Source organism: Geotrypetes seraphini, chromosome 9 (genome assembly GCF_902459505.1).
Source record: "Geotrypetes seraphini chromosome 9, aGeoSer1.1, whole genome shotgun sequence".
Lineage (NCBI taxonomy): Eukaryota > Metazoa > Chordata > Amphibia > Gymnophiona > Dermophiidae > Geotrypetes > Geotrypetes seraphini.
Window position 1 is genome coordinate 64,798,191 of NC_047092.1, and position 24,455 is coordinate 64,822,645.

At 41.8% G+C, this 24,455-nt stretch overlaps 1 protein-coding gene across 7 annotated transcripts in view; it reads left to right on the forward strand.

The window, feature by feature from the left end:
• The window catches only part of TMEM117 (transmembrane protein 117), a 649,075-nt gene that overhangs the window by 369,704 nt on the left and 254,916 nt on the right, over positions 1-24,455 (forward strand). For 4 of the 7 annotated variants that reach the window (XM_033959428.1, XM_033959427.1, XM_033959431.1 and 1 more), the window contains exon 7: positions 9,430-9,559. The exons of 1 other annotated variant lie outside the window; for it this stretch is intronic. In XM_033959428.1, the coding sequence (XP_033815319.1) occupies positions 9,430-9,559 (130 nt within the window). Of the gene's footprint in view, positions 1-9,429; positions 9,560-9,695; positions 12,096-24,455 lie in introns of those variants that run through there. 2 more of the 7 variants (XR_004540699.1, XM_033959432.1) reach the window with 2 other exon arrangements.

Here is a 24,455-nt window from a genome sequence, read left to right on the forward strand (position 1 = left end):
GTTCAGGAATAATGATAATTGTACAAATTTTTCCCAATCAGATATTGTTTATTATTAGAATTAACAGAACTCTTGAGTCAAAAGGCAATTTGTATAATGGAGCCACATACAATCAAGCATGAAACATGCACCTCTCTTGAAACAATATGGGCTCAGCGAGCCTATGCCATCAGGTTCACTTATATACTTTCGCAGTGACCAATGTGACATCACTCATTATCAACCAATCAGCCAACAGAGGCCGACCTTAGGTATGAACAAAAAATTCCTTTTAACATAGCTGCCAGGCTCAAAGAAAAGTTTCACAAATTATATATTTTTTTCACAGAACTTTTTAAATATATATAACCCATTTAAATATACCCAGAGCAAACTTTGCATCAACCCAGTTTTCTGTGTCAGGAGCTTAAAGGCTGTACAGAAAATGACTGCCACTGTGTGTGAGCCTCCCCCCCCTCCCCCTCCTCAATATCATAGAGTATAGAGAGTTGCCTAGCTTAAAGGTCAGATAGGTCAGACTACAAATGCTGCCTCTCAAGATCTCTTAAAAGGTTTTTTGAATCTTATAAATGTACCAGTTTTTACATTAAGCACAAATCATTCTATCACACATATTCTCACACACCTAGTTTGGGATTCCAAACACACCACAATCGTATTTCATTCATATTCAATACTTCTTTAGAGCATATTTAAGAAAGGTTTCTTTCTTTACCCAGCCATGGGATGTGAAATCAGATATGCTCCAAGCTAACTAGCTCAAGGATATTATCAATTAGGCCATGAGATTTCTCCTATCCCCCTGGGTATGACAATCCAGAAAAAGAACACTAGAAACCCAAGCCTTTTTAAAGCAGGAAACCTTCAGTATTTTAGACAAAGACACAAAGAAAGATGGAAAAATGGAGTCAGATTAATACCTCTATGTGTTATGTGTATACCTGATTTCCCCCATGATCTTGCTTAATCCAGCAAAGTACATACAGAAAATATTATTATGCTTTTTTTGCCTAATACCCCCTAGTGTTTTTCTGTTAATCTCTACTTTTTCTGGCCTCAGCTGCAAACCATATTCAGATTTTTTATATCTATGTACCAAACTTTTCATTAGCTTCTAATTGTGCGTGGCCTTAACTATCACATATGCATCTAACTAGATTTACCTAGAATCATATGAAAGGCAGGTGTCATATGTAGAAAAAAATCTACAACGTATTCAAAATTGTATATCTTGCACACTATCCATTCCAGTGCAGCATATCAAAGCGCCCTCTGGCTGCCAGCTGCCACTGCTCAAACCGATTTAGCACGCCTTAGCATTTAGCAGGCCTTAGTAAGAGGACTCCATAATGAAGAATAAAAATGAACACATATACAAGAGTGGTTTGAAAAGTTTGGTAAAAAAATAAGTTAAAAACAAACATTTTTTTAAAAAAGTTATATTTCTCAAAATAGTCTCCATCTTGTCCTGCACACTTAGTCCAGCGAGTGTCCAGTTTTCCATCCATTGATAAAATAGGTTTTGTCAAATTAAAAAAAAATATTTGTTAAACTTGGTTTTTTAATCAACTTTTTCAAACTGCCCTCGTATGCTTGTAGAATTTGTGAAATATGATTTATAGGTTTTGAAAAGTGTGTCTAGTGTTGGAAATAAAAAAGTGAACTTTGAAACTATAACAAATAGACAAATGACAATTGAACGGATGAAAGCCAACCAAATTCTGCCAGTGTGAATTCAAAGGTGAAAATATGTGTTAATATGGGAAATATAGTTGCTTAAAAAATGCTTTGAAAACTTTTTAAACCAATATTCTATAATAGAATCTGACACAGTTAAACAGTGAATTGTGCTGCAGAAACAAAGTGCAATTTCTTTAAAAATCAGAAACATCAACAAGGAAAAAGGCCTAAGAATATCCAGTCCTCCAAGTAACAGAATTAAAAGGCTTTAAGCTTGCCAGTAAAATTACAAATTATTAGCTAGTAACAACATCTGCATCGTGTACCATCATTGTCAAAAATTCTTTCATATCATTCAATGCTTTAAGCAAATCATACATCAGTCCCCATAAGGTATAAAACAACATGCCAAATAGTAAATTCCCATGGAGTATAAAACAATATGTCAAATAGTGAATTTAATAGCCTGATGCATTTAACCCCATGTATTCATAAAACTACTCATGTTCATCAAACTTTCCCGTACATATCAGGTATGTTCAGCTCATTTTGAAATAGCTCCATAGTGGATCATTTAACACCCCCTCCCTTTTTTACAAAACCGTAGTGTGGCTTTTAGTGCCATCAGCAATGCAGCAGAGGAACGCCCAGGCATGAGAATGCTGCAGTGGGGCCTGTGCTGCCGACGAAGTGGTTTGTTATAAGGTACTGTATTTCGGTCTTGCGGTCAGGGTTCGGATGAGTGGGAGAGATGAAAGGGTGAGCAGGGAGGGGGGGGTGCGCTGCGACAGTGGGAGGATGGGAGGGATTAAAAAAATGTTCCACGTTAGACAGATTGTGAGCCCACCGGGACAGATAGGGAAAATGCTTGAGTACCTGATTGTAAAAACCGCTTAGATAACCTTGATAGGCGGTATATAAAATCCTAATAAACTTGAAACTTGATGGGAGGAAGGGAGGGATATAAGCTGCAAGGGTTCTGCTGCCCAAGGAATGGGAAGGAGGGAGGGATAGAAGCTGCAAGGGTTCTGCTGCACAAGGGGAGGGAGGGATAGAAAGATACTGCACAAGGGGTTGGGTGAGATGGGAGGAAAGATGCTGCTGCACATGTGGGGGAGAGAAAGAAAATAGGGGTGGAGGAGAGGAAGGGACAGATAATCATTGTACATGAAAAAAAAATAAGACCTCCCCGAAAATAAGATCTAGTGCCTTTTTTGGGCTCAAAATTAATATAAGGCAGTGTCTTATTTTCAGGTAAACATGGTTGGTATATGTCATCGCAATAAGTACATCATCGTAAAAAAATATGTCAATCTTACGGGGGAAATAAGCTTTGTCGCTGAATTTTGGTTACTAGATGTCCAGATTTTCCTAGACATGTCCTATTTTTGAGGGCTCTTTCGGACATCCAGATACGGCTTTTTTATTTTATTACTTTTGTCTGAAGAAACCTGGACATCTGGTAACTCTACTCTTGGATTCTGGTCTACTCTTTGCCAGGGTGCTGCAGGACCTCTGCTACCCCTGGTGGCCAATTAGATCCATAAACAAGTATCCCAAGTGGTAGTAAATAATAAATGGAAACAAGCTAGCATACCACTATAACCATGAAGTGCATCACACTCTTCTACCACGGTCTCAGAACTGGAGCATACGCAAGGTATTTATATCACAAACTCGAGTGATCAGCATAGTAATTTAGCTCCCTGCTCCAATCATTGACCGCTTAGGTTTTAAAACATATAAACTTTAATAATTTAATCTTAAAATATTTCTTGTGGAAAACTTTTTTTATATATATACTTTTAGTTCATTTTATTCTAATTCATTTTATAGAAAACCTCACTATCAGTGCAAATTTGCCCACTTTGTATGCACTATTAAGGATTTGAAAAAATGACAAGCTACTTATCTTTAAACGGCGCTTGTCTCTGGATATGTTTTTTTCAGCAGTGCTCAAATAGTTGCACAAGCCAGTATTGCACAAGCCGACGCGGCCAGCGTTTCGCGGACTCACTGTTTTGAAAAATTTGACGTTGGAACTGAATGCTAATTGAATGCCGCAGTGCTGGCCCTGAAGCAGCGGACAAACAGTGAGTCCGCGAAACGCTGGCCGCGTCGGCTTGTACAATACTGGCTTGTGCAACTATTTGAGCACTGCTGAAAAAAACATATCCAGAGACAAGCGCCGTTTAAAGATAAGTAGCTTGTCATTTTTTCAAATCCTTAATAGTGCATACAAAGTGGGCAAATTTGCACTGATAGTGAGGTTTTCTATAAAATGAATTAGAATAAAATGAACTAAAAGTATATATATAAAAAAAAGTTTTCCACAAGAAATATTTTAAGATTAAATTATTAAAGTTTATATGTTTTAAAACCTAAGCGGTCAATGATTGGAGCAGGGAGCTAAATTACTATGCTGATCACTCGAGTTTGTGATATAAATACCTTGCGTATGCTCCAGTTCTGAGACCGTGGTAGAAGAGTGTGATGCACTTCATGGTTATAGTGGTATGCTAGCTTGTGGCCAATTAGATCCCCCATCTGCACCTGTCAGGACCTCGCCCCAACTGGGCCACAGCCCAACAGTCTTCCAGATTCCAGCCTTCTTCCAGGCGGTGCCCATTTACATTTCTGCCACTGTTGGTGGTGATCAGGGAACCCTCTCTGCTCTTCCCGGCCCTGTCCTAATTTTTTGGCATGCCCCCACAAGTGCTAGACCTCTCTGGCCCCGCTCCTCATTGCCGCAAATGTGCCAGAATGAGGGCATCCCTCCTCTGTTTCCCCGGCGGGCAGAATGCAGAATCATCAAGTGGTGCAGCCACTGGGAGATAGACCAGCTGAAATTTTCTGATCTCCCTGCCTCCTGCTACTGCACTCCCACCAACCCAGAGCAGCAATTCCATGCCACACCCACCCACAGGCCATGGCAGGACCATGGGAAAGCCTCCAGCCCCCCCCCCCCCCGCCAGACCCCAAGTGGGTTTAAAATTTATTTTTTGATTGATTACAGAAGGATGGGGGGGGAGGAGAGAGGGTGTCATGCAAAATGGAAAGATGGAAGAGAAAAAGGGGACTCTGGATGGAAAAGGCGGAGAGTAGAACATGCTAAATGGAAATATGGAGGAAAGAAAAAGGGAATCCTTAATGGAAAAAGGATAGAGTGTGAACACTGGATGGAAGGATGGGGAGAGGGGAGATGCTGGATGAAAGGATGAAGAAGAGGGAAGAGAGACGAGCTAAATAGAAAGGTGAGGACAGAAAAAGGTGACATACTTCTTAGAAAAGGGGCAGAGAGAAGATGTTGGATGGAAGGATGGGGAGAGGGGATGCTTGATGGAAGGATAGAGGAGAGGACACACTAAATGGAAGGACAATGAGAGAAAAAGGGAACATGGTGGATGGAAAAGGCATAGAGAGATGCTGGATGGAAGGGTGGGGAGAGACAGAGGGGAGATGCTGGATGGAAGTGAAGAGAGACCCGAGAGAGGAGTGACAAAGTGGATAGAAGTGGAAAAAGAGAGAGAAGGACTTGCTGAATGGAATGGAGTAGAGGACAGAGTTAGTGAGACTGGAGAATAAGAGAAAGAAGAAAGAGAGGTGTGGTGTAAGAAAAAAGATAGCTATAGGGACATTGGAAAACTATATAGTAAGAATGAATGAAGAGAGGGAGAAAAAAAATTGAAAAATGCTGAGAGGGAAAAAAAACATTGTTAGAGACGGATTTAGTAATGGAGCTGATGAAGAAGACAGGAGGTAAGAGAAAAATGACAAATTGACACAAAGACCTGGCACGAGAGCTGAGAAAACAGGAAAGCAGAGATTGAGACCAACATGATTAGAAAAATTAGACAGCTAGACAACAAAGGTAGAAAAAATAATTGTATTTTTTTATTTGAATAAAGTACAAAACTCAAAAGTGAAAGTCTGATATATCATGGGAGAGGGAAGGGGATGCACCATGATGGAAGGCAAGTTGCACAAGGCGCAGTTATATATCTTGCTACAGCACTAACTGCACGCAGCAGGCAGCCACCTGAGAGAGGGGTAGGGCAGAGGCGGGGCTCAAGGGTGGGGCGACGACAGGGTTGAACTGAGGCAAGGCCATATGTCCTCTTTTTTTTGAAGCAGCATTCTATGTCTCAAAAATAGCATCCTGTTTTCCTTAATTATTATTCTTTGTTTCCTGTGTAAAAAAAAAAATAGGACTCGCTCATTCATGGTCTGCTCCGACTGCCTCTTCCTATAGTAAAGTTGGGCTACACCAATCAGGAGCTGCGTGTTAAAGAAGCTCCTGATTGGTGTAGCCCGACTTTACTACAGGAAGAACATAAGCAATGCCTCTGCTGGGTCAGACCTGAAGTCCATCGTGCCCAGCAGTCCGCTCACGCGGTGGCCCCTCTATCCCCTTTTCCAGCAGGAAATTGTCCAATTCTTTCTTGAACCCCAGTACCGTACTCTGCCCTATTACGCTCCCTGGAAGCGCATTCCAGGTGTCCACCGCACGTTGGGTAAAAAAGAACTTCCTAGCATTCATTTTGAATCTGTCCCCTTTCATCTTTTCTGAATGCACTCTTGTTCTTTTATTATTCGAAAGTTTGAAGAATCTGTCCCTCTCTACTCTCTCTATGCCCTTCATGATCTTGTAAGTCTCTATCATATCACCTCTAAGTTTCCTCTTCTCTAAGTCTCCAATCTCTCAGCGTATGAAAGGTTTTCCATCCCCTTTATCAGATGCGTCGCTCTCCTCTGAACCCTCTCAAGTAACACCATGTCCTTCTTAAGGTACAGCGACCAATATTGGACGCAGTACCCCAGATGCGGACGCACCATCGCCCGATACAATGGCAGGATAACTTCTTTCATTCTGGTTGTAATACCCTTCTTGATTATGCCTAGCATTCTGTTTGCCTTCTTAGCGGCCACTGCGCACTGTGCCGTCGGCTTCATTGTCATGTCCACCATTACCCCCAAGTCCCTTTCTTGGGTACTCTCATTTAATAACATCCCTTCCATCGTATAGTTGTACCTCGGGTTTCTGTTTCCCACATGTAATACTTTACATTTCTCAACATTGAACTTCATCTGCCATCTCGTCGCCCATTCCCCTAGTTTGTTCAAGTCCCTTTGCAGGTGGTCGGAACAGATTGCGAGTGATTTTTTTCACCCGCTAGTGCTCCAGCTGCCCTCTCCTGCCTCCCCTGCCTTTTGACAGGCTAAAAACCGCATTTGAAGATTTTTGAAATTCATGGGAGTTCCAGTGTCAGGGGAGTACTGTATATTCAAATATAAACCAAGATTTTTGGGTCAAAAAATGGCCCCAAAATGTGGGTTTCTCTTTATATTCGGATCAGCGCCCACCTGCCCCCCTCCCAGACCTGTTACAGGCTTCTGCAGGGCCTGTCATAAGACCTTGTGGTCCAGCAGTAAGCCAGGATAGGAGAGATCCCTCCAATCTTCTGTCTTAGCTGATTCTCAGTACTTTTACCTCCCTCCCGACTCCCTGGCATACCTTTTAAATGCCTGGTGGTCCAGCGGTGGGCTGAGACAGGAGGGATCCCTCCCGCCTCCTGTCCCAGCCGACTCTGAGAACTTTTTACCTTTCTCCCACCTCCCTGGTGTACTTTTGAATCCCTGGTAGTCCAGTGGTGAATTGGAGCAGGAGCAATCTTCCTTTGTTCTTTACCCGAGGAGAGACCCTAGCTGAATGGCTGTCGTGAGTTTTCACGGCAACCATGAGACCATGGGAACTCATGAGGTTGACACGAGAAGTTGCGGCAGCCATTCAGCTTGTGGCTCTCCTCGGGGTAGGAGCAAAGGAAGATCGCTCCTGCTCCAATTCACCACTAGACTACCAGGGATTCAAAAGGTACACCAGGGAGGTGGGAGAGAGGTAAAAAGTTCTCAGAGTTGGCTGGGACAGGAGGCGGGAGGGATCCTTCCTGTCTCGGCCCACCGCTGGACCACCAGGCATTTAAAAGATATACTTGGGAGGTGGGAGGGAGGGAGCCTGGGTACAGAGACTGGCAGGGGAGGGAGGGAGGGGGGCTGGGTGCAGAGCCTGGCAGAGCAGGGGGGGAGGAAGGAAAACATGATGCAAAACCAGGCAGGGGAGAAAGGGAGGGGGGTGGGACTGGGTGCAGAGCCTGGCAGGGCACTACACTTGAATATTAACCACCTGATTTATATTCGAGTCAACCTTTTCCTCCTTTTTGGTGGGGGGGGAAGGTTACCTCAGTTTATATTCGAGTATATACGGGCACATTGGTTTTGATGATATCTCTTGTTATTGATCTTTTAGTCAGCTTCAGTGAAACCTTTATTCTTTGGTTCATGTTGTGGTTGTATCTGCAGATGAGAAGTCATTGAAAATGCCAGATACGAGCCTGTGTACTTTGAAATCATATTTGCCCTGTCTAGCTTCATTTCTTTATTTTGAAATGATTGTCTATGTATATAATCTGAAGGTTTCATTTAGTTTGAACATCAAATTCTCTACTGTAAAGCAGTATGCTTGTTCATGTATCTTTATCAAGGTCACACTGGCACATATATGTGATTGATTTGTACTAATATAGATCTGTAATCATTCAGAAACTTAGAGGAGCATAATAAAAAAAACGTCTAAGTCCCCTTTTGGCCTAAGGCCTTAAACGTTGAAAGTAGAAGCAGGGAAAATGTCCATTATCCAATAAAAACGTCCAAAAGGAGGTCTTTTTTGATAATAGCCTGCCTCTACGTTCAGCTGTTTAAACACTCAGACCACCACTACGTCTACAATTACTACATATAATGAACCCCAAAAAAGCCTAAGTCCCAAATGCCAAAAACAAGGGCTTTTAGGCGAAGGAGGAACCAGTCCTTCGCGTAAACGCTGGATTCTGTAACCGGTGTCTGTCAAAAAGAGCACCAGTTACAGAATCCACCCCCTCTACAACGATCCGGGCAAGAGAGAGCCCAAGCCTTCCTGCCCCATGACACCCTGAATCCCCAACTAAGATCAGGGCAAGAGGGAGCCCAAGCCCTCTTGTCCCGCTGACTCCCTGACCGTCCCCGACAGCATCGGGGGCAAGAGGGAGGCCAAGCTCTCTTGCCCCGGTGATACCCAACCCCCCTCTCCCCTGGCTGATTACGATGGGGCCAGGAGAGAGCCCAAGCCCTCCTGTCCTGGCGACTGCCCACCCGGCCAATCCAATCGGGCCAGGAGGGAGCTCAAGCCCTCCTGGCCTGGCAATACCCACTACCCCCACCCTCACTAAAATACGGGCAGGAAGGATCCCAGGCCCTCTTGCCCTCAACGCACCCCAACCCCTCGATCCCACTCATCCCCAATCCCCCCGTACCTTTAAATCATTGGACGGACGGGTGCCAAGCCCGTCCATCCAGCAGGCCAGCCATCTGTTGAATGGCTGACCTTAGGGCCTGATTGGCCCAGGTGGCTCAAACCCCGCCCACAGGTGGAGCCTGAGGCGCCTGGGCCAACTGGAATAGGCCCAGTAGGCTTAGGTCCCTCCTCTGGGCGGGGCCTTAGGCACATGGGCCGGGTTGGGCAGGGGAAAGGCCTAAGCTGATTTTTGGTACGTCTAAAACCAGCTTTGATTATGGGTACTTGGACGATCAGGCCACTTTTTAGACTTTTTTTTTTAGTTATGAGCCCCTCAGTTTTTACAATTCTTGCAATTCTTGATAAAAGAAAAACATTTTTTGTAATTATATGGCTTTGTTCTTTTCATTTTTTCCTCTCAGGACTGGGAATTTCCACATTTTATGGGCGATGTGGATGTAAATCTTCCTGGCTTGCCCACTGCACATCTACAACTAAGATTACCTCATTTAAAACGCTTCTTCAAGGAGGAATATCGTATTCATATAACAGGTAGTCCAAGACCCTTCTAGAAGAACAGACATTTTAATTTGGGAATAAAATTTACTTTTGGTCATTAAAAGCTTTCAGTTTTAATTTTCAATTTTAATTTGAGTTTTGCATTTCTGTTTTTTAAACCGCTTTGCAGGGATGAATTTCTGGTTGCTAGACTAAGCATCTTTTGGATCAAAACTCCAAAACACTGAGGGATCCTCTTAGGCTGCATTGACTGATATCACAGAAATATTCCAACAACTACTGCAGTGGCACAATGGTTTGCGTTTGCTGATTTGGGCTCTGACAATATATTATATTGGGGTGGGGGCAGATTCTAGGCAGCCATAGGGTAAAGAATGCACGTGGAACATATAATGCTTTGAGCACATGGCAATTAACACACACTAACTTCCATTTGTGCAGTTAGTGTGGTTTCACATAGCACCTCCTCAGTAGGAGGCACTTAGGTCCGGATTCTAGTAATGGCGGCCTGAAGTTAGGCGGCGGTAGGCATCCTACTGCCATCTAACTAACCAATTGGGTTGCATGTTTAAAAAAAAAAATTGATGCAGCAAATTGCGCCTACATTGATGGCGCCATTTTCATGCCTATGGAAGCACCTAGGCAAACCTAAGGATGTCTGAGGCCGGTGTGGGAATGATTTACTCCGAAAGTGTCCTTAGGCAACCCTAGGCGCAAGACTGGCACCATAAATATTGGCCTGTAAAATGCTGGCCTACATTTAAGGCACCTGTTTTAAAAACAGCCACGATTCTATAAATGGCGCCAATGCGTGATTGACATGTGATCGGTGGCCACCAATACCTGTGCCATTTATAGAATCCGGGCCTAAGGGCCAAATTCTCCAAACAGCATCCCGAAGTTTAGCAGCAGTAGGCGTCCTACTGCCATCTAACGAACCAATCGGGACGCATGATTTTGTTTGTTTTTTTAAATGCAGACATCGTTCTTAGGTGCCTGTCTCACGCCTAGAGAAGCTCATAGGGACACCTTAGACTGACATGGGCATGGTTTGTGCCAGAAGTGGCCTTAGGCATTTGTAGGTATCTCTATGCGCCTCTGTAGGCATGAGACTGGCACTTTAAATGTAGGCCTTTAAAATGCTGGCCTACATTTAAGGTGACTATGTTTTTAAAAAAAGGCATAATTCTGGACACGGCGCCTATCAGTGATTGATACACAGTAGGCGCTTGTTTTGCAGGTGCTTGCCACAGTAGGTGCCACTTCCAGAATCAGGTCCTAAGTATAGCATAATAATTGTGATCAGGCTCTACACATGCTAATATAAATATCCATACTTTAATTATAGAAGACATGCTGGGCACCCCCCCCACACACACAATTATACATAGCCTTTGCGCCTAACGAGTGCTGATTTTTTCTGTTAAGGTTCATTAAGTGCAAAAGATTAACCTTTTTAAGTAAAAGACCCCTTATATGGATTGGTGGCAAGACTGACCACATAAATCCTTTTGTAAAAGAATCCAGTTACTTTGGATGTAAATATCATTTGGCTAAAATTATCTGACTTAAGGTGGCAAAATTGGGGTATTTTAAGGGGTGGAGCCTCTTAGATATCTAACTTATACTGCTAGATGGTAATAATCAGCTACTAAATGTATGTTAGCCAAAGGGGGCGAACATATAGAAGATACAACTTGAAACATCTTAGATAACGTGGTTGTTATTAGTATAGTCTGTGTCACCAGCTAAATATTGCTATAATTCATAAGTATCTAGGCATGAATGTTTCAAAATCATATGTTCATCTCATGGCTGAATATTGACTTTTTTCTGAAGGTCCAACAAACCTGAAAGGCATTTCTACAACTGGGTGCATGTGGTTTCTGCACCTTATACACATAAGTGCATATGCTGTTTATAAGGTAGTGCATAAGTGCAAAGAGTATACATGTGGGCGGGGCATGAGTATGTCGCCACCTGTGTAACGTCTTATTGTTTCTATGTTTAACATAGACAACGTAGCTACACCTGTCATTGACTTGGCGTCATTAATTGCAACTAACATTAGACACACCAATGCCAACCGATGCTAATATCATATGTATAACATCATCTTGCAGCACAAATGCTATTAGAATTGATGCTTGGTGTATGGCATCGGCTCATCTAACTGGAGGTGCCCTGTTATAGAAGCACAGTATTCCCCCTTTGCTTTCACTGATCATATAGTATTACCATTTCATCTCCAGAGTGAACCTTATATTAAATATATTTTATGTTTTAGGTTATTCATTCTCACATTTCTATTAGATTTTTAATGGACTCAGCTCATCACTCAGAATTCCAGCTGCTAATCTAGAATTGACATCAGCTATTGGAAATGTATGATTTTTTTTGGCTTTTCTGTGCCCACCATTTAGCACAGTCCCATATAGTGGGTTTTATTCTGCTGTCGTCTGTTATGTTTGCACTTGCACATTATTCCCAGTGTGTCTCTTCTAGTTCTGATGAATAATCATTTATTTCACTAATGTAGAGCTTCTGCCTGTCAGTGGGGAAAATAGAAATCTGCTAAATTTCTCATTAAATTTTACTACTTTTTTTGTGAATAATTTGAAGATCTTTACTATTCACAGGTTTATGGGCTGCCAGTAGAGCTGAGGCTTAATCAGATACTTAGGGGGGTATCTGTATAAACCAGTATGAATATATAATGGAAGTTACTTGCTGGTTATAACACCGGGTTTACTTTGACCTTTGTTTCCTGACATACTGAACGATTAACATGCAGAATGTAAAAGCATTATCATTGCCACATTAAATACAGCATAGCCTAGTATCACAGGCTGTGCTTTTTCATATCTGGTTTCCCCGTTCCAGATGCCCAAAATGGAAGGGTCAAATGGCAATGGAAAGCCACGCTCTGCCATTTTCTGTAAGACTCATGGTACTTTACAGTTCAAGAGTTGAGAATTGTATAGACCAGTGTTCGTCAACCGCTGGCCCGCGGACCGGTGGCGGTCTGGAGAAATTTTCTGCCGGTTCACAGGGCCGGCATGTGCATCAGGCCCGAGACAGTGTTCTTCAGCTGCCGGTCCGCGATGCGATCAATGTGGTGTTATCTTCGGGCCGACTCCTTCTTCCTCACTGCCGCAGTGCATAAAGCTGTGGGCAGCAGCTCCTAGACACATCCTGCGCCTGAACCGGAAGCCTTCTTTCTGTTGTCGCAATATCAGAGGGAAGGCTTCCAGATGAGGCGCGGGACAAGCGAGGAGCTGCTGCCTGTGTCTTTGTGCACTGCTTCACTGAGGAAGAGAGAGCCAGCCCAAAGATAACACTGGGTGCAGCGTAAAATGGCCAGGCAGGAGCAAGCCAGAAGGTAAGGCACAGCATGGAGGGAGACAAAGGTAGGGGGAATGATTTTAGTTTTAAATTTAGTGATTGAATTGTGAATTTAGTGATTCATTTTTGAGAATTTACATCTGCTATCTGTATTTTGCACTATTCAGGAAGAAATGCATTTGTTTCTTTTTCTCTGGGGTTATATTGCATGCAGAATCTTGGATCTTAGGGTTTCATTTGTATATATTAGTACTTTCAGTTTTTGGTCCTATATTTGCATGGGGTTATCTGTGTGTGTGTACATATATGTGTATATATGAAAAATGAATAGAAAAAATGGTGTTACAATTAGTACTATTATGGGGGCGGGGTCTGGCTCACCACTTAGCCCAGTGTTCTTCAACCGCCAGTCCGTGGATCGGTGCCGGTCCACAAAATAATTATTTTATTTCCGCCGGTCCATAGGTGTCAAAAGGTGGAGGAACACTGGTATAGACAACAAAAAGGCTGGTGAGGTGACTTAATGAATGGGCGGTGGGATCTTGAGGTATTTAGTGGTTTGAGATACAGCATACATTTAGGGAAAGTTAGCATCAAGAAAAGAAAATATAGTGGAGCCAAAGGACATAGAAGGAGAAGGGAAAATGCAAATCTTTAGATACAATATAAGAATAGCCATACTGGGTCAGACCAGTTGTCCATCTAGTCTAATATTCTGTTTCCACAGTGGCCAATCCAGGTCACAAGTACTTGGCAAAAACCTAAATAGTAGCAATATTCAATGCTACCAATCCCAGGGCAAGCATTGGCTTCCCCCATGTCTGTCTCAATAGCAGATTATGGACTTTTCTGCCAGAAACTTGATATTTATTTGGATTTATGGTGCATACTTTCTAGAAAGTGACTGGATGGAGTATGGGGTAGCAGAAGCAGAGACCCAAGTGGTTCAGGGTGGACCTAGGAGTCAACCTGAAGGATGCTAGGAAGAATATGCAGATGGGTTACAAACTTCCCCAACAGTTTTCAGCCAAAATGAACCTGGAAAGCCTTTTCATATGCTTGTTTACACAATTTTGGGGCATTAATTCAAGTTTATTAAAAATTTTGATAAAACGCAAATCAAAACTTCTAAGCGTTTTACAATTTGTAATTAAAAAGAGGGGAGACAGTAAACGAGTAAGTACTCACATAACAATATTTGACCAACTAGAAATAATAGAAAAATAGGGAGAACTACAAATTAACAGCAAAGAATACATGAAAGGTAAACCATATTGATTCATTAATACAAAATTTACATAAACTTTCATGTGAATAAATAAATACATACCGGTAAATAAATAAATAAAGTGTGCTTTGTATGAAGGTTTGCTAACATAAGGCACACTTTTGCAAACTTATCCTAGGTACCTCAAAGCTGACCAGGTTTTCAAAATATCTATCATGGATATTAATGAGAAATTTTGCATTTGGATATTTCCTAACACATGCATATTTATGTCATGTATAGTCACTATGAATATCCTAAAACCTGACTGGCTTTGGGGTGCTCAGGATAGGTATTTAATTAAAGACAATATAGCTGTGGAAGGTAAAATGCTAGTAATAGGTGATTTCAGTTGATTAGGACATCCCTGTTGCAGAGTCATCTAGAAGTAAGAAGATCCTGGATCCTTTACAGGGAGAACTATTCCAGCAGTCAGTAATGGAACCCACACAGAATGGAGTGACTCTGGACCTAGTTCCTATCAATGTAGCAAATGTTTCTGACTTTATAGTTGGTGGCCAGACAGGTAGAAAAGCAATAATAAGAGCCAGAAGGATACTTGGGTGCAGATGGTAAGGAATGACCAGCAGGAAAAAGAAGATGATGGTGCCTCTGTGCATAGGAGCCAACTTTTCAAAATGATTGGAGGTTTCTAAACCCAATGGAAATTACCCTTTCCTTGACAGAGACAATGAGTTGCTTCAGTATTGGGGCTTCTCTAGTGAGCCCCATCTAGAGTACAGTATTGTATGCACCTTCAAAGAAGTCTAAACAAAATGGAATTGGTCCAGAGGACATCTACTAAAGTGATCTTTGGTTTTTGTCATAAAATGTACGGGGACAGACATAAAGATCTCAATATGCATACCTGAAGAAAGGTGGGAAAGGGAAGGTATGATAGACATTTAAATACTTCTGTTACATAAATCCATAGGAGGCAAGTCTGTTTTAAATGGAAAAGAAACTCTAATGAGATGCATAGGATGAAGATGAAAGGGGATAGCCTCAGGAGAAATCAAAGGAAATACCGTATTTTTCACTCAATAAGATGTACTTTTTTTCCCCCAAAAGTGGGGAAAATAAGGGTGTGTCTTATGTAGTGAATACCACACACACAAAAAAAATCCCAATACCTGTTTTAAATCCCGCAGGCCTGTTCCTGATCCTTGGAGGTGGCTTTCGACTTTGGCTCTGGCTCTATGTATCAGCTTGCTTCTGCAAGTTTTTGGCCTGTGTTTTATGCTGCGTGTGGGTTCGGGTGCTGGTCAGCATGGGGGCGGCTGCCAGAAGTGTGGCTCACCGTGCCTCTGTGGTAACTGCAGTCTGGGGTGGATCAGACAGGTGTTGCGTGCAGGCCAGACTCTGCTACTGGTGTGTTGGGCGGGTGTGTTAGCAGCCGGTGGGGAATGCAAAAGGGTGGATCGGCAGCCTGGTAGATGATGGCTCCTGGGTCAGCATTCAGAGATGCGCGTCGAGCGATGGCGGGGAGCTGAAGTTTGAGGGGGGAGTCCCTGGAATCAGTGGTTGGGTGGAGAATGTTGGACACAGTCCGGCTCGTGGGGAATGGCTCCTGCCATTTCCTGACTGCTGGTGCTGTAGAGGTACAGCACATGGCTTTCATGGGATCTTAGTGTGGGTGCCCTCACACCTACTGTCGGGGTTGGTGCCTCCTCCAGGGGGCCTAGCTTAATTGGAGGCAGGGTTGAGGTTCAGCAATGGGCTGGGCAGGCAGGTGACCCATGTTGGTGGGAGTGCTGTTTGGGTTGCTGCTTCTCTTTTTTGCCAGGATTAAAAACAGGTACGGGGGGTCCTGCCTTGTGCCCTGTCCCTGCCTGCCTTTTGCCCTGTCCCGGCCTACCACTAGACCACCAGAGGGGGGACAGGGTACAGAGCCTGGCAGGGAGGGGTCAGGGTGCAGAGCTTGGCAAGGAATGTAGGGTTGGGTGCAGAGCCTGGCAGGGAGGGGAGACAGGGTGCAAAGCCTAGCAGAGAGTGTGGGATTGGGTGTAGAGTCTGGCATGGAGTGAAGGGGGCTGGGTGCATAGCCTGGGTTCAGAATGGTTTTTTTCTTGTTTTCCTTCTCTAAATCTAGTGTGCGTCATATGGTCAGATGCGCCTTATGGAGCAAAAAATACGGTACTTCTTTATGTAAAGGATGGCGGATGCATGGAATGGCCTCCTGGTAGAGGTGGTAGGGATAAGGACTGTTCCCAAATTAAAGAAAATATGGGACAAGCACATATAATTTCTAAGAGAGAGGAAAGGAATGAATGGGCTGACTGGATAGGCTATATGGTCTTTATCTACCATCATTTTATTTTTTTAAATTGAATCAGCTAAGAGCAATTAGATATATTTTTTCCTGAACACTTTCATGTTCTAGTTCAAGCAATAATAATATCTCACATTGATTATTGTAATTTTTCTGTGTGCCGGTCTACATTTGAAACTCGATAACAGGCTTTAGCTGCTGCAGAATACTACAGCAAAATCATATTATTTATTACTACTAATCATTTTTATAATGCTACTAGACACATGCAGCACTGTATATCAAAACACAGGAGAGACAGTCACTGCTCAAAAGAGTTTACCATCTAGTCAAGACAGGCAAACTGGACAAGAAGGTGCATCAATACACTGTGCTCAGGTGGGATAATTACAGAGAGAATGATAAGACAGATATTGATGCTTAGAATATGGGTTGGAGTTTGGAATTAAAAGCATCTTCAAAAAAGTGGGCTTTGAGTCTGGATTTGAATACTTAGTTGGGCAGTTTGTTCCAGGCATATGGCTCAGCAAAGTAGAAGGGATGGAGTCTGGAGTTGGCTGTAGAGAAGGGTCCAGATAAGAGAGATTTATCCTATGAGCAGAGTTCCTGGGGTGTGGGGGAGTGTGGGGAGAGATACTAAAAGCCGTGAAGCGAATACACTTGTAGATCAGTAAGAGGAGTTTAAACTGTATGCGGAAATGGATAGGGAGCCAATGAAGTCATCGTGTAAACATCTGCACATGCGCAGAGACCCTCCAGACCTTGGGAAAGGAGACAGGCGGTTCAGCTGGGGGCAGGGCTAGGGACAGAACGTGGCAGAGCTGGGCAGGGCTGGGGATGGAACAGGGCAGGGCCAGGTGTCCTCTTCTTTTTTTTAAAGTGAAAATCTGGCAACCCTATTCAGAGGGTAATATGTATATTCAGTGCCATTATTTGGATAGTCAGCAAAGCTGAATGTAAGTATGGTGCAATGACCATAACTGCCACTATGCATTTAGGCCGGGATTCTTGAATCTAGCCAATTTTCTAGGCGCCGGTAGGTACCTTATATACCTCTGTTAAAAATACCATCCAAACTGGATTTTTAACTGAGATTTGAGTCACATACCAGCACCTAGAAAATCTGCACCAGAATCATGCCTATGTAGGAGTTTTAGGCCGCCGAATGCTAAAGTTGGTTTGGCCAATGCCAGAATTTGTGTTAGGTGCCCAAAATGCCTATGTAGGCACGATTCATGCGAAGATAGGTGCCAGAAATGTAGGCCCAGAAAACCCAATCTACTTTTCCAGCACCTGCCTTTCGCATCAGAATGATTACGAAACTGCTGCTGATGCATGATTGAAATGCGTTTTTTAATCCAGCCTGATATGTACAAGATGCAGCCAATGTTTATTATACCAAATATTTAATGCAGTTAATAATACCACCTTATTACAAACCAAGGGACCACTGCCTTTACTTTAGCCATAAGAAAACAAAACACCTTAAATTTTGTAGACAAGAATGTATTTTTGTATTTGTATGGCGTTTGCAAATTGGTATGCTGTGTTCAAATGTGCCTTCGTCAGGGGACTGGATAATGTAAATTCGAAAGCTCAAACAGCATGTCAGCATGTCTGTGTCAATACAACACTGACATGCTGTTTGAGCTTTCGATTTTACATTATCCAGTCCCCTGACGAAGGCACAGCCGAAACTGGGATCCTAGTCGGGACTTCATCAGAAAGTTTTGTCTCCTAATCAAGTGACTATATCTAGATTTTACTGGACATTTTAACCTTTGGACTTGACTATAATAAATGTAACTGTTTTGGTGGTTTAGAAATCTCACTTGCCTCTTTTTGATAGTTGTGTCCAAATGTACAACATGTAAAATCCAGAATACATGCAACTGATTTTGTGGTGCTAATGTCATAAAGCTCTTTTCCATGTGTAAAACCTGATTTACACGTGAAAAAGGGTATTTTTAAAATTGAGTAATCACATACATGTGAAAAGTGTGCGTCTTCTTTTATGTGATCTGTACAGGAGCATTCTCAGAAGTGCAGTGTAGACAAAATTGAGGCAATTTATTTTGTACCTATGTATTTTGTATGGATTACTTGGACTGCATATAATACACAACGGTGACATTAATATATAGCAGATGATGAGGAGCTGAGATTAAGCCACCAATGATTTATTGGCAATATCAAGCCTATTTTGATGCCTCTGCAATAACATGAACAACATGTTATAATTTATAGTGCACTCTGAATTTTTGTACATTATTATACCTTGATAAACCAGGGACAACACATGTATCTATGTCTTAGTCTAGTCACCCTATTATGAAATTACCCTCATTCGCCTCATCTATGGCCTGAAGAAATGGGAACACATCTCCCCATACTACAACCAACTTCACTGGCTGCAATTCGAATCCAGAGTTCTTTTCAAATTCGCATGCATATGCTACAAATCGATAAATGGTCTTTCGCCAAGATACATCACTCCCCACTTAAATCTTCACTGCACCAACAAGAAATCCCGCAGAATTCAGCTGTTCGCATACCCTTCGCCAAAGCTTTGTCAACTCAAAAGATTCCTTGATAAAACCCTCGCCTTCCAAGCAGCCAAGATGAACCCATGGCTAGCCCAAATGATACTCGAGGCCCCCACCTACCTCGACTTCAGAAAATCACTCAAAACCCACCTTTTCAGCAAACAAAACCCTTAACTGACCCTTCAGATAATCTCAAGGCCCCCTACCCGACTCTTCTCCTTCACGATAGCTCCTATCTCCCCCTGCTTCTCCTTCCCACTTCCTTCAAGTCTGACCAAATCTGTTGTAAATCCGATTAATTTGTTGTAATTCTGCCCTCTTCATCTACGAAGTTGGCTAAACTTGTTGTAAATTTCCCTTTTCATCTGCCAAGTTTTGGCTACAGTTGTTGTAAATCCTATAAATTTGTTGTAAATCTACAAGTCTATGCGGATCCTAATCTAATTTAATGTAAACCGCCTAGAACTCGCTGGGTATGGCGGTATATAAGAATAAAATTATTATTATTATTATTATTATTATAAGACTTTTTTTTTAAATAACAGGAAAGAAATCCAAAACGGGAGCCTTGATAAAACATATTTTATAAAAGCAATGTAGGTACTTTTATGCCTTAATAAAATAGGCTTCCAATAGCTTACTTAATGCTGACACACAAATGCTACAACACACTCATCGCATCAAATTACCCTCTACATCTATATCACCTGTATCTAAAATGTACTGATTGAAAGCCAGTCACATAATAAACTATACTTTATATTTGGAAAGTATTAGCATATTGCTATGGAAACAGCTCCTTACTTTCTTCCTCAATCAATTTTTTTCACTTGTTTGGTCCTTATTATTTTTCCTTCATTTGTCCTTTCTCAATTTAAGCACTTTTTAAATGCATTCTTTGTTATATTATTGACTTCCATCTTAAGTTTGCTGCCTTTTCCATTAGAGACTTCAACACACTAATGCATTATTTTGTTAATTAAAGGTTCAACTAATGTAATGCACTTTTCTTTAAGTTAACCTTTAAAAAACAGATATATCAACATTTTAGCTACCATGGTCAATTTGCTCACAAGCTGTAATAAATCTATCGTACTTGTGATTTGCAAAGTGAACAGTTCTTTAAAGTCAGAGTGTATTTCAGAGTTTAGTTTGTGGCTCAAGAACAATTAATATCACCTCTTTTAATAATATGACCCACCCCCCACCCACCTCCTCTGAAGAATGCCTCTGCTGTGGAGCAGGAGGTAGAAGATTCTTCAGGGAGTCACTGTGGGTGTGCAGATTGACTTCAGTGGGAGGAGTTGGAGGACTCTAACCTGAATGGGAGGGAGGAGGAATATAAAAGGGAGGTGAGGAGTAAAAACGGTACTTTTGGTTATCCTGATCTCCCGCCAGAGCCCAAATACTGAGGGAGACTCTTGGATATGCCGACAGCTATGGGTAAGAGTCAGAGAGGGTTTTTTTAGCAGAGTAGACTGTGGCGTGTTCCAGCTTGGCAGGAAGATAGCATGGATCACCAAGTGAAAAGAACAGGGCCCTATCCCTGAGGGTTTGTCACTAGGAAAGGACAGAAACTGGACTACTGTATGTAGATAATCATCTCTGTAGGTAAATGTGAAGAGACCCTGCTTACAGCAAAGCCTATGTAGAGTATTTCAGCTTGGCGAGAAGAGAGCGTGGTCCCGGGCTGAGAGAAGGAGTGGGACCTGGAGTGAGAATCACATTGGTAAATGTGAATTTTATTCAACCTGAGGAATCTTTCAAAATGAAGGTGTTATTAAAATAATAGGTGCAATGATTTTATTCCAACAAAAGTAACACATTGAAAAGTGCATGCTCTAAGCACTACACAATGGAATGCTTCGCTAACAGTATGTGAGGTTGGAAGGGTTGGAGCAGTTAACACTGACGGAGAGACTGGGTAACTAGACAGAGAGGAAAGATGAGAGTAGCGATGGTGGCAGAGTGAGTGAGTAGCTGTAGGGGTTATGAGTGGTAGGGGGTTGATTGAGTTGATGTGAGAGGGTTATAATGGTAGGAGAGGGAGTGTGAAGATGGTAGGTTATAGGTGACAGGAGTGAGGGAATAGAGAAGCTTTTTTGTGTGTTTTTTTGTTTAAATCTTTATTGATTTTCAAACTTTGATAGTGCAATACAATTGGTAAATCATAAATACTGTTTAAAACGCACTAATAACTATTCAATTATTACATTAAACAATCATTTACTCCCATCCTCATTTTAATTATTAATATAATAATACATTTGATGTGATTTCAATATTATAATTAATTAATTTAACTCTTCAACGTACATTTCCCTTCCTCCACCCACCCTCCCTGGATGTGTAAAGAAATCTAATGAAAAGGGAAAAAACATGACCCTTACTGTAATGCAAAAAAAGTAGAATGGAATGGAGAAGCATTTGAAAGATGAGGGGGTTATTAGTAGCTACTAGTTGAGTGAGTGGATGGGTATGCTCTTTAATTATTTGACCAGGTTTATTAAATCTTAATATACTGCCCTTGAGTTATACATTCAGAGCAGTTTACTTAATAAAATTTAAAATTAAGCATAAAAATAAATGAATAAAAATGGAAATAATTCCAGCAAATATAGAGCAACATAGGAAAGTTGGAATTTATTAACTGCTTTTATAAAGGTACTCATTGAAGGCAGTGTACTGCAGGTACAGCTTAACAATAGTAAAAAAAAAATAAAAAAAAAATTAAAAATACCAGCTATAAGCCAGACCTGCTGAGATCGGGAGTCAGCCCAGCAGGAGGAGTGGTGAAGCCAAATCGACTATCAGAGCATTCGGAGGAGTTGGAACAGAAATTGCCTCAGGATTTCCTGACACTGACTTCATCACCTGCTGAAGTTCCAGGTACTTTTTCATCAGAGAATCTGGGTGTTGAACTGATACCAATGCAGAGACCCAAGGTTTTCAACATGGAGACAATTTGGGAAGCAATATCTAGTTTGCAAATCTCTTTGGGAACCCAAATGCAGCAACTTACCACACGCTATACCTCTGTTGTGTCTGAAAATTTGGAAATGAAAAATAGGATATCCAGCGTTGAAAATAAAGTGGATGGACATGAAACTAGAATAAAAACAGTGGAGTCCCAGGCTTTGGTCTGGGTAAGAGATAGTGGAAACCTTAATTTTAAGGTGGAAATGTTGGAAAATATGACTAGAAGAAGTAATCTTCGGATTATTAACTTTCCAAAATTACCACTTATCTCAGCGCAGGATACATTTAAAAAGTATTTGAAAGAAGTTTTGAAAGTTCCCGAAACCTCCTATCCGCCTCTCACTAAAATATATTATTTACCTATCAGAGTATCTGTTCAAAAACCAAACCAGCAGAATTTGGATGCTGATAGTTTGGATTTGACAAATTTTCTTGAGAGGTCAGGTGAAGAGATACCGGCAACTGCTACGCTACTTGTACAATTTGCTATTGATGCTGACAGGGAATGGATGCTTAAAATGTTTTTTAAGTTTAAAGATGTACCATTCATGACTAAAATACTAAGAATGTATCCAGACGTGTCACGAATGACCCAAAAGAGAAGAAAACAATTTCTCATTTTGAGACCAAGGGTTCTGCAGTTAGGTGCGACGTTTGTACTCAGATTCCCCTGTAAATGTGTAATGACCTATCAAGGGAATAGATTTATTTTCTTTGAACCTCAGCAGCTGACAAAATTTATTTCTGCTAAAGAGCAAATTTAATATTCTTGAGAGAATTTCTGTTTCAAGTCAGCTCATTAATAAGGTTCTTGTTCTCCCTCGCTACCATCTTTTATTTTCTTTGTATTATTTGATAAAGATTTCAGCCATTGTAAAGCTTACTCCCCTCTTGATTGAGGTCTAATGATACAAACCAGTAAAATTTATATTTGGGTCTAATGTTTATGATGTATGAGAAGGAAATTTTTGCTTTGTTTTTGTATTTCTAATGTATATTTTCTTTATTGATTATGGTCTCATTTTAAAGTTTGAACTGGAGTTGTATTACTTTCTTTGTTTTGACTAATATTATGTCAATACTATAAAATGAAAATAAAGAATTATAAAAAAAAAAAAAAAAGAGGTGCAAAGAATATACAGAAAATTTATACAAATAGGCAATGAGGATAATAACATTGCGGAAATTGAATTGGAAACTGACACCAAAGAAGAACCAGATATTTTAGAAGTCAAAGCAGCAATTAAATCTTTATTGAAAAACAAGTCACCTGGTATCAACCATATCCCAATTGAAAGGCTCAGAAGGTGCTATCATGGCCCTCACTTGACTGTGTCAACAGATTTGGAAGGAAAAAACATGGTCAACCAATTGGAGAAGATCACTGTTCATACCTATACTGGAAAAAGTGATGCTAAGGACTGTAGCAACTACAGAACAATTACATTAATTCCACATGCCAGCAAAATATTGCTGAAAATAATACAATGGAGATTACAATCATGCACTGAGCAAGAACTATGGAAACAAGACAGAAAGAAGATTGACTCATTTGAGCTTTGGTGCTGGAGAAGGATTTTATGTTTGTTGTGGACCACCAGAAGAGCTAACAAATCAATTCTGGAAGAGATCAAACTGGCTATGTCACTCACATCCATAGCCAAGGTTCTCTTCCCTCTCCAGGCCCCAATTCCATCCTCCTCCCCTCTGGCCTTCTGAGGTACCTGGTAGTCCAGCGGGAGTCTTTGTGGCATGAGCGCAGCCTTCTCGCTCCTGCCTCCTCGCGGCTGCCTTCTAAAATGTTTGCCGCAGCCTCTTGCGGCAGCTTGTGATACTACAGGAAAAGCCGTGGCAGCTATTTTAGAAGGCAGCTGTGAAGAGTTAGGAGCAAGAGGGCCGCACTTCTCCCACAAAGACCCCTGCTGGACCACCAGATACTTAGGTAGCCCCGGTGGAGGGGGGGGATTGTGGGGTTGGGAGGGAGATTAAAGGGTCAGGGCCTGGAGCGCTGCAACCACATGCAAGAAGAGCCGCAGGTTGCCAACCCCTGCTCTGGAATATAAGTGTTATGACAAGGAATCCTTGTCATGGAATGGAAAGAGGAGTAAAGGAAGAAGGCAGGAAAAGTTCAGCAGTTTCCCTGTGCCCCAAGCCTTACTGAGACAGACCAAAGGTCCATCAAGCCCAATATTCTGTTTCTAACAGTGGTCAATTCAGGTCACAAGTACCTGGCAAGATTCTAAAAAGTAAAACATGCCTACTTTGGAGTTAGGAGCCATTAGGCGCCATGCAATATGCACCTATCTTTTGTTGAATCGTGCTTAAGAAAATAGGTGCCTATCGCCCAATTAAATTTTTTTCCATATATGAGCTTGTGAAAGCTCATAAATGAAGCCAATTTACTAATTAGCCCCCCCCCACCCCCTTTTAAGAAGCTGCGCTAGAGGTTTTTAGCACGGGTCGGCGAGGTAAGTGCTCTGATGCTCATAGGAATTCGAGGAGTGTTGGAGCATTTACTGC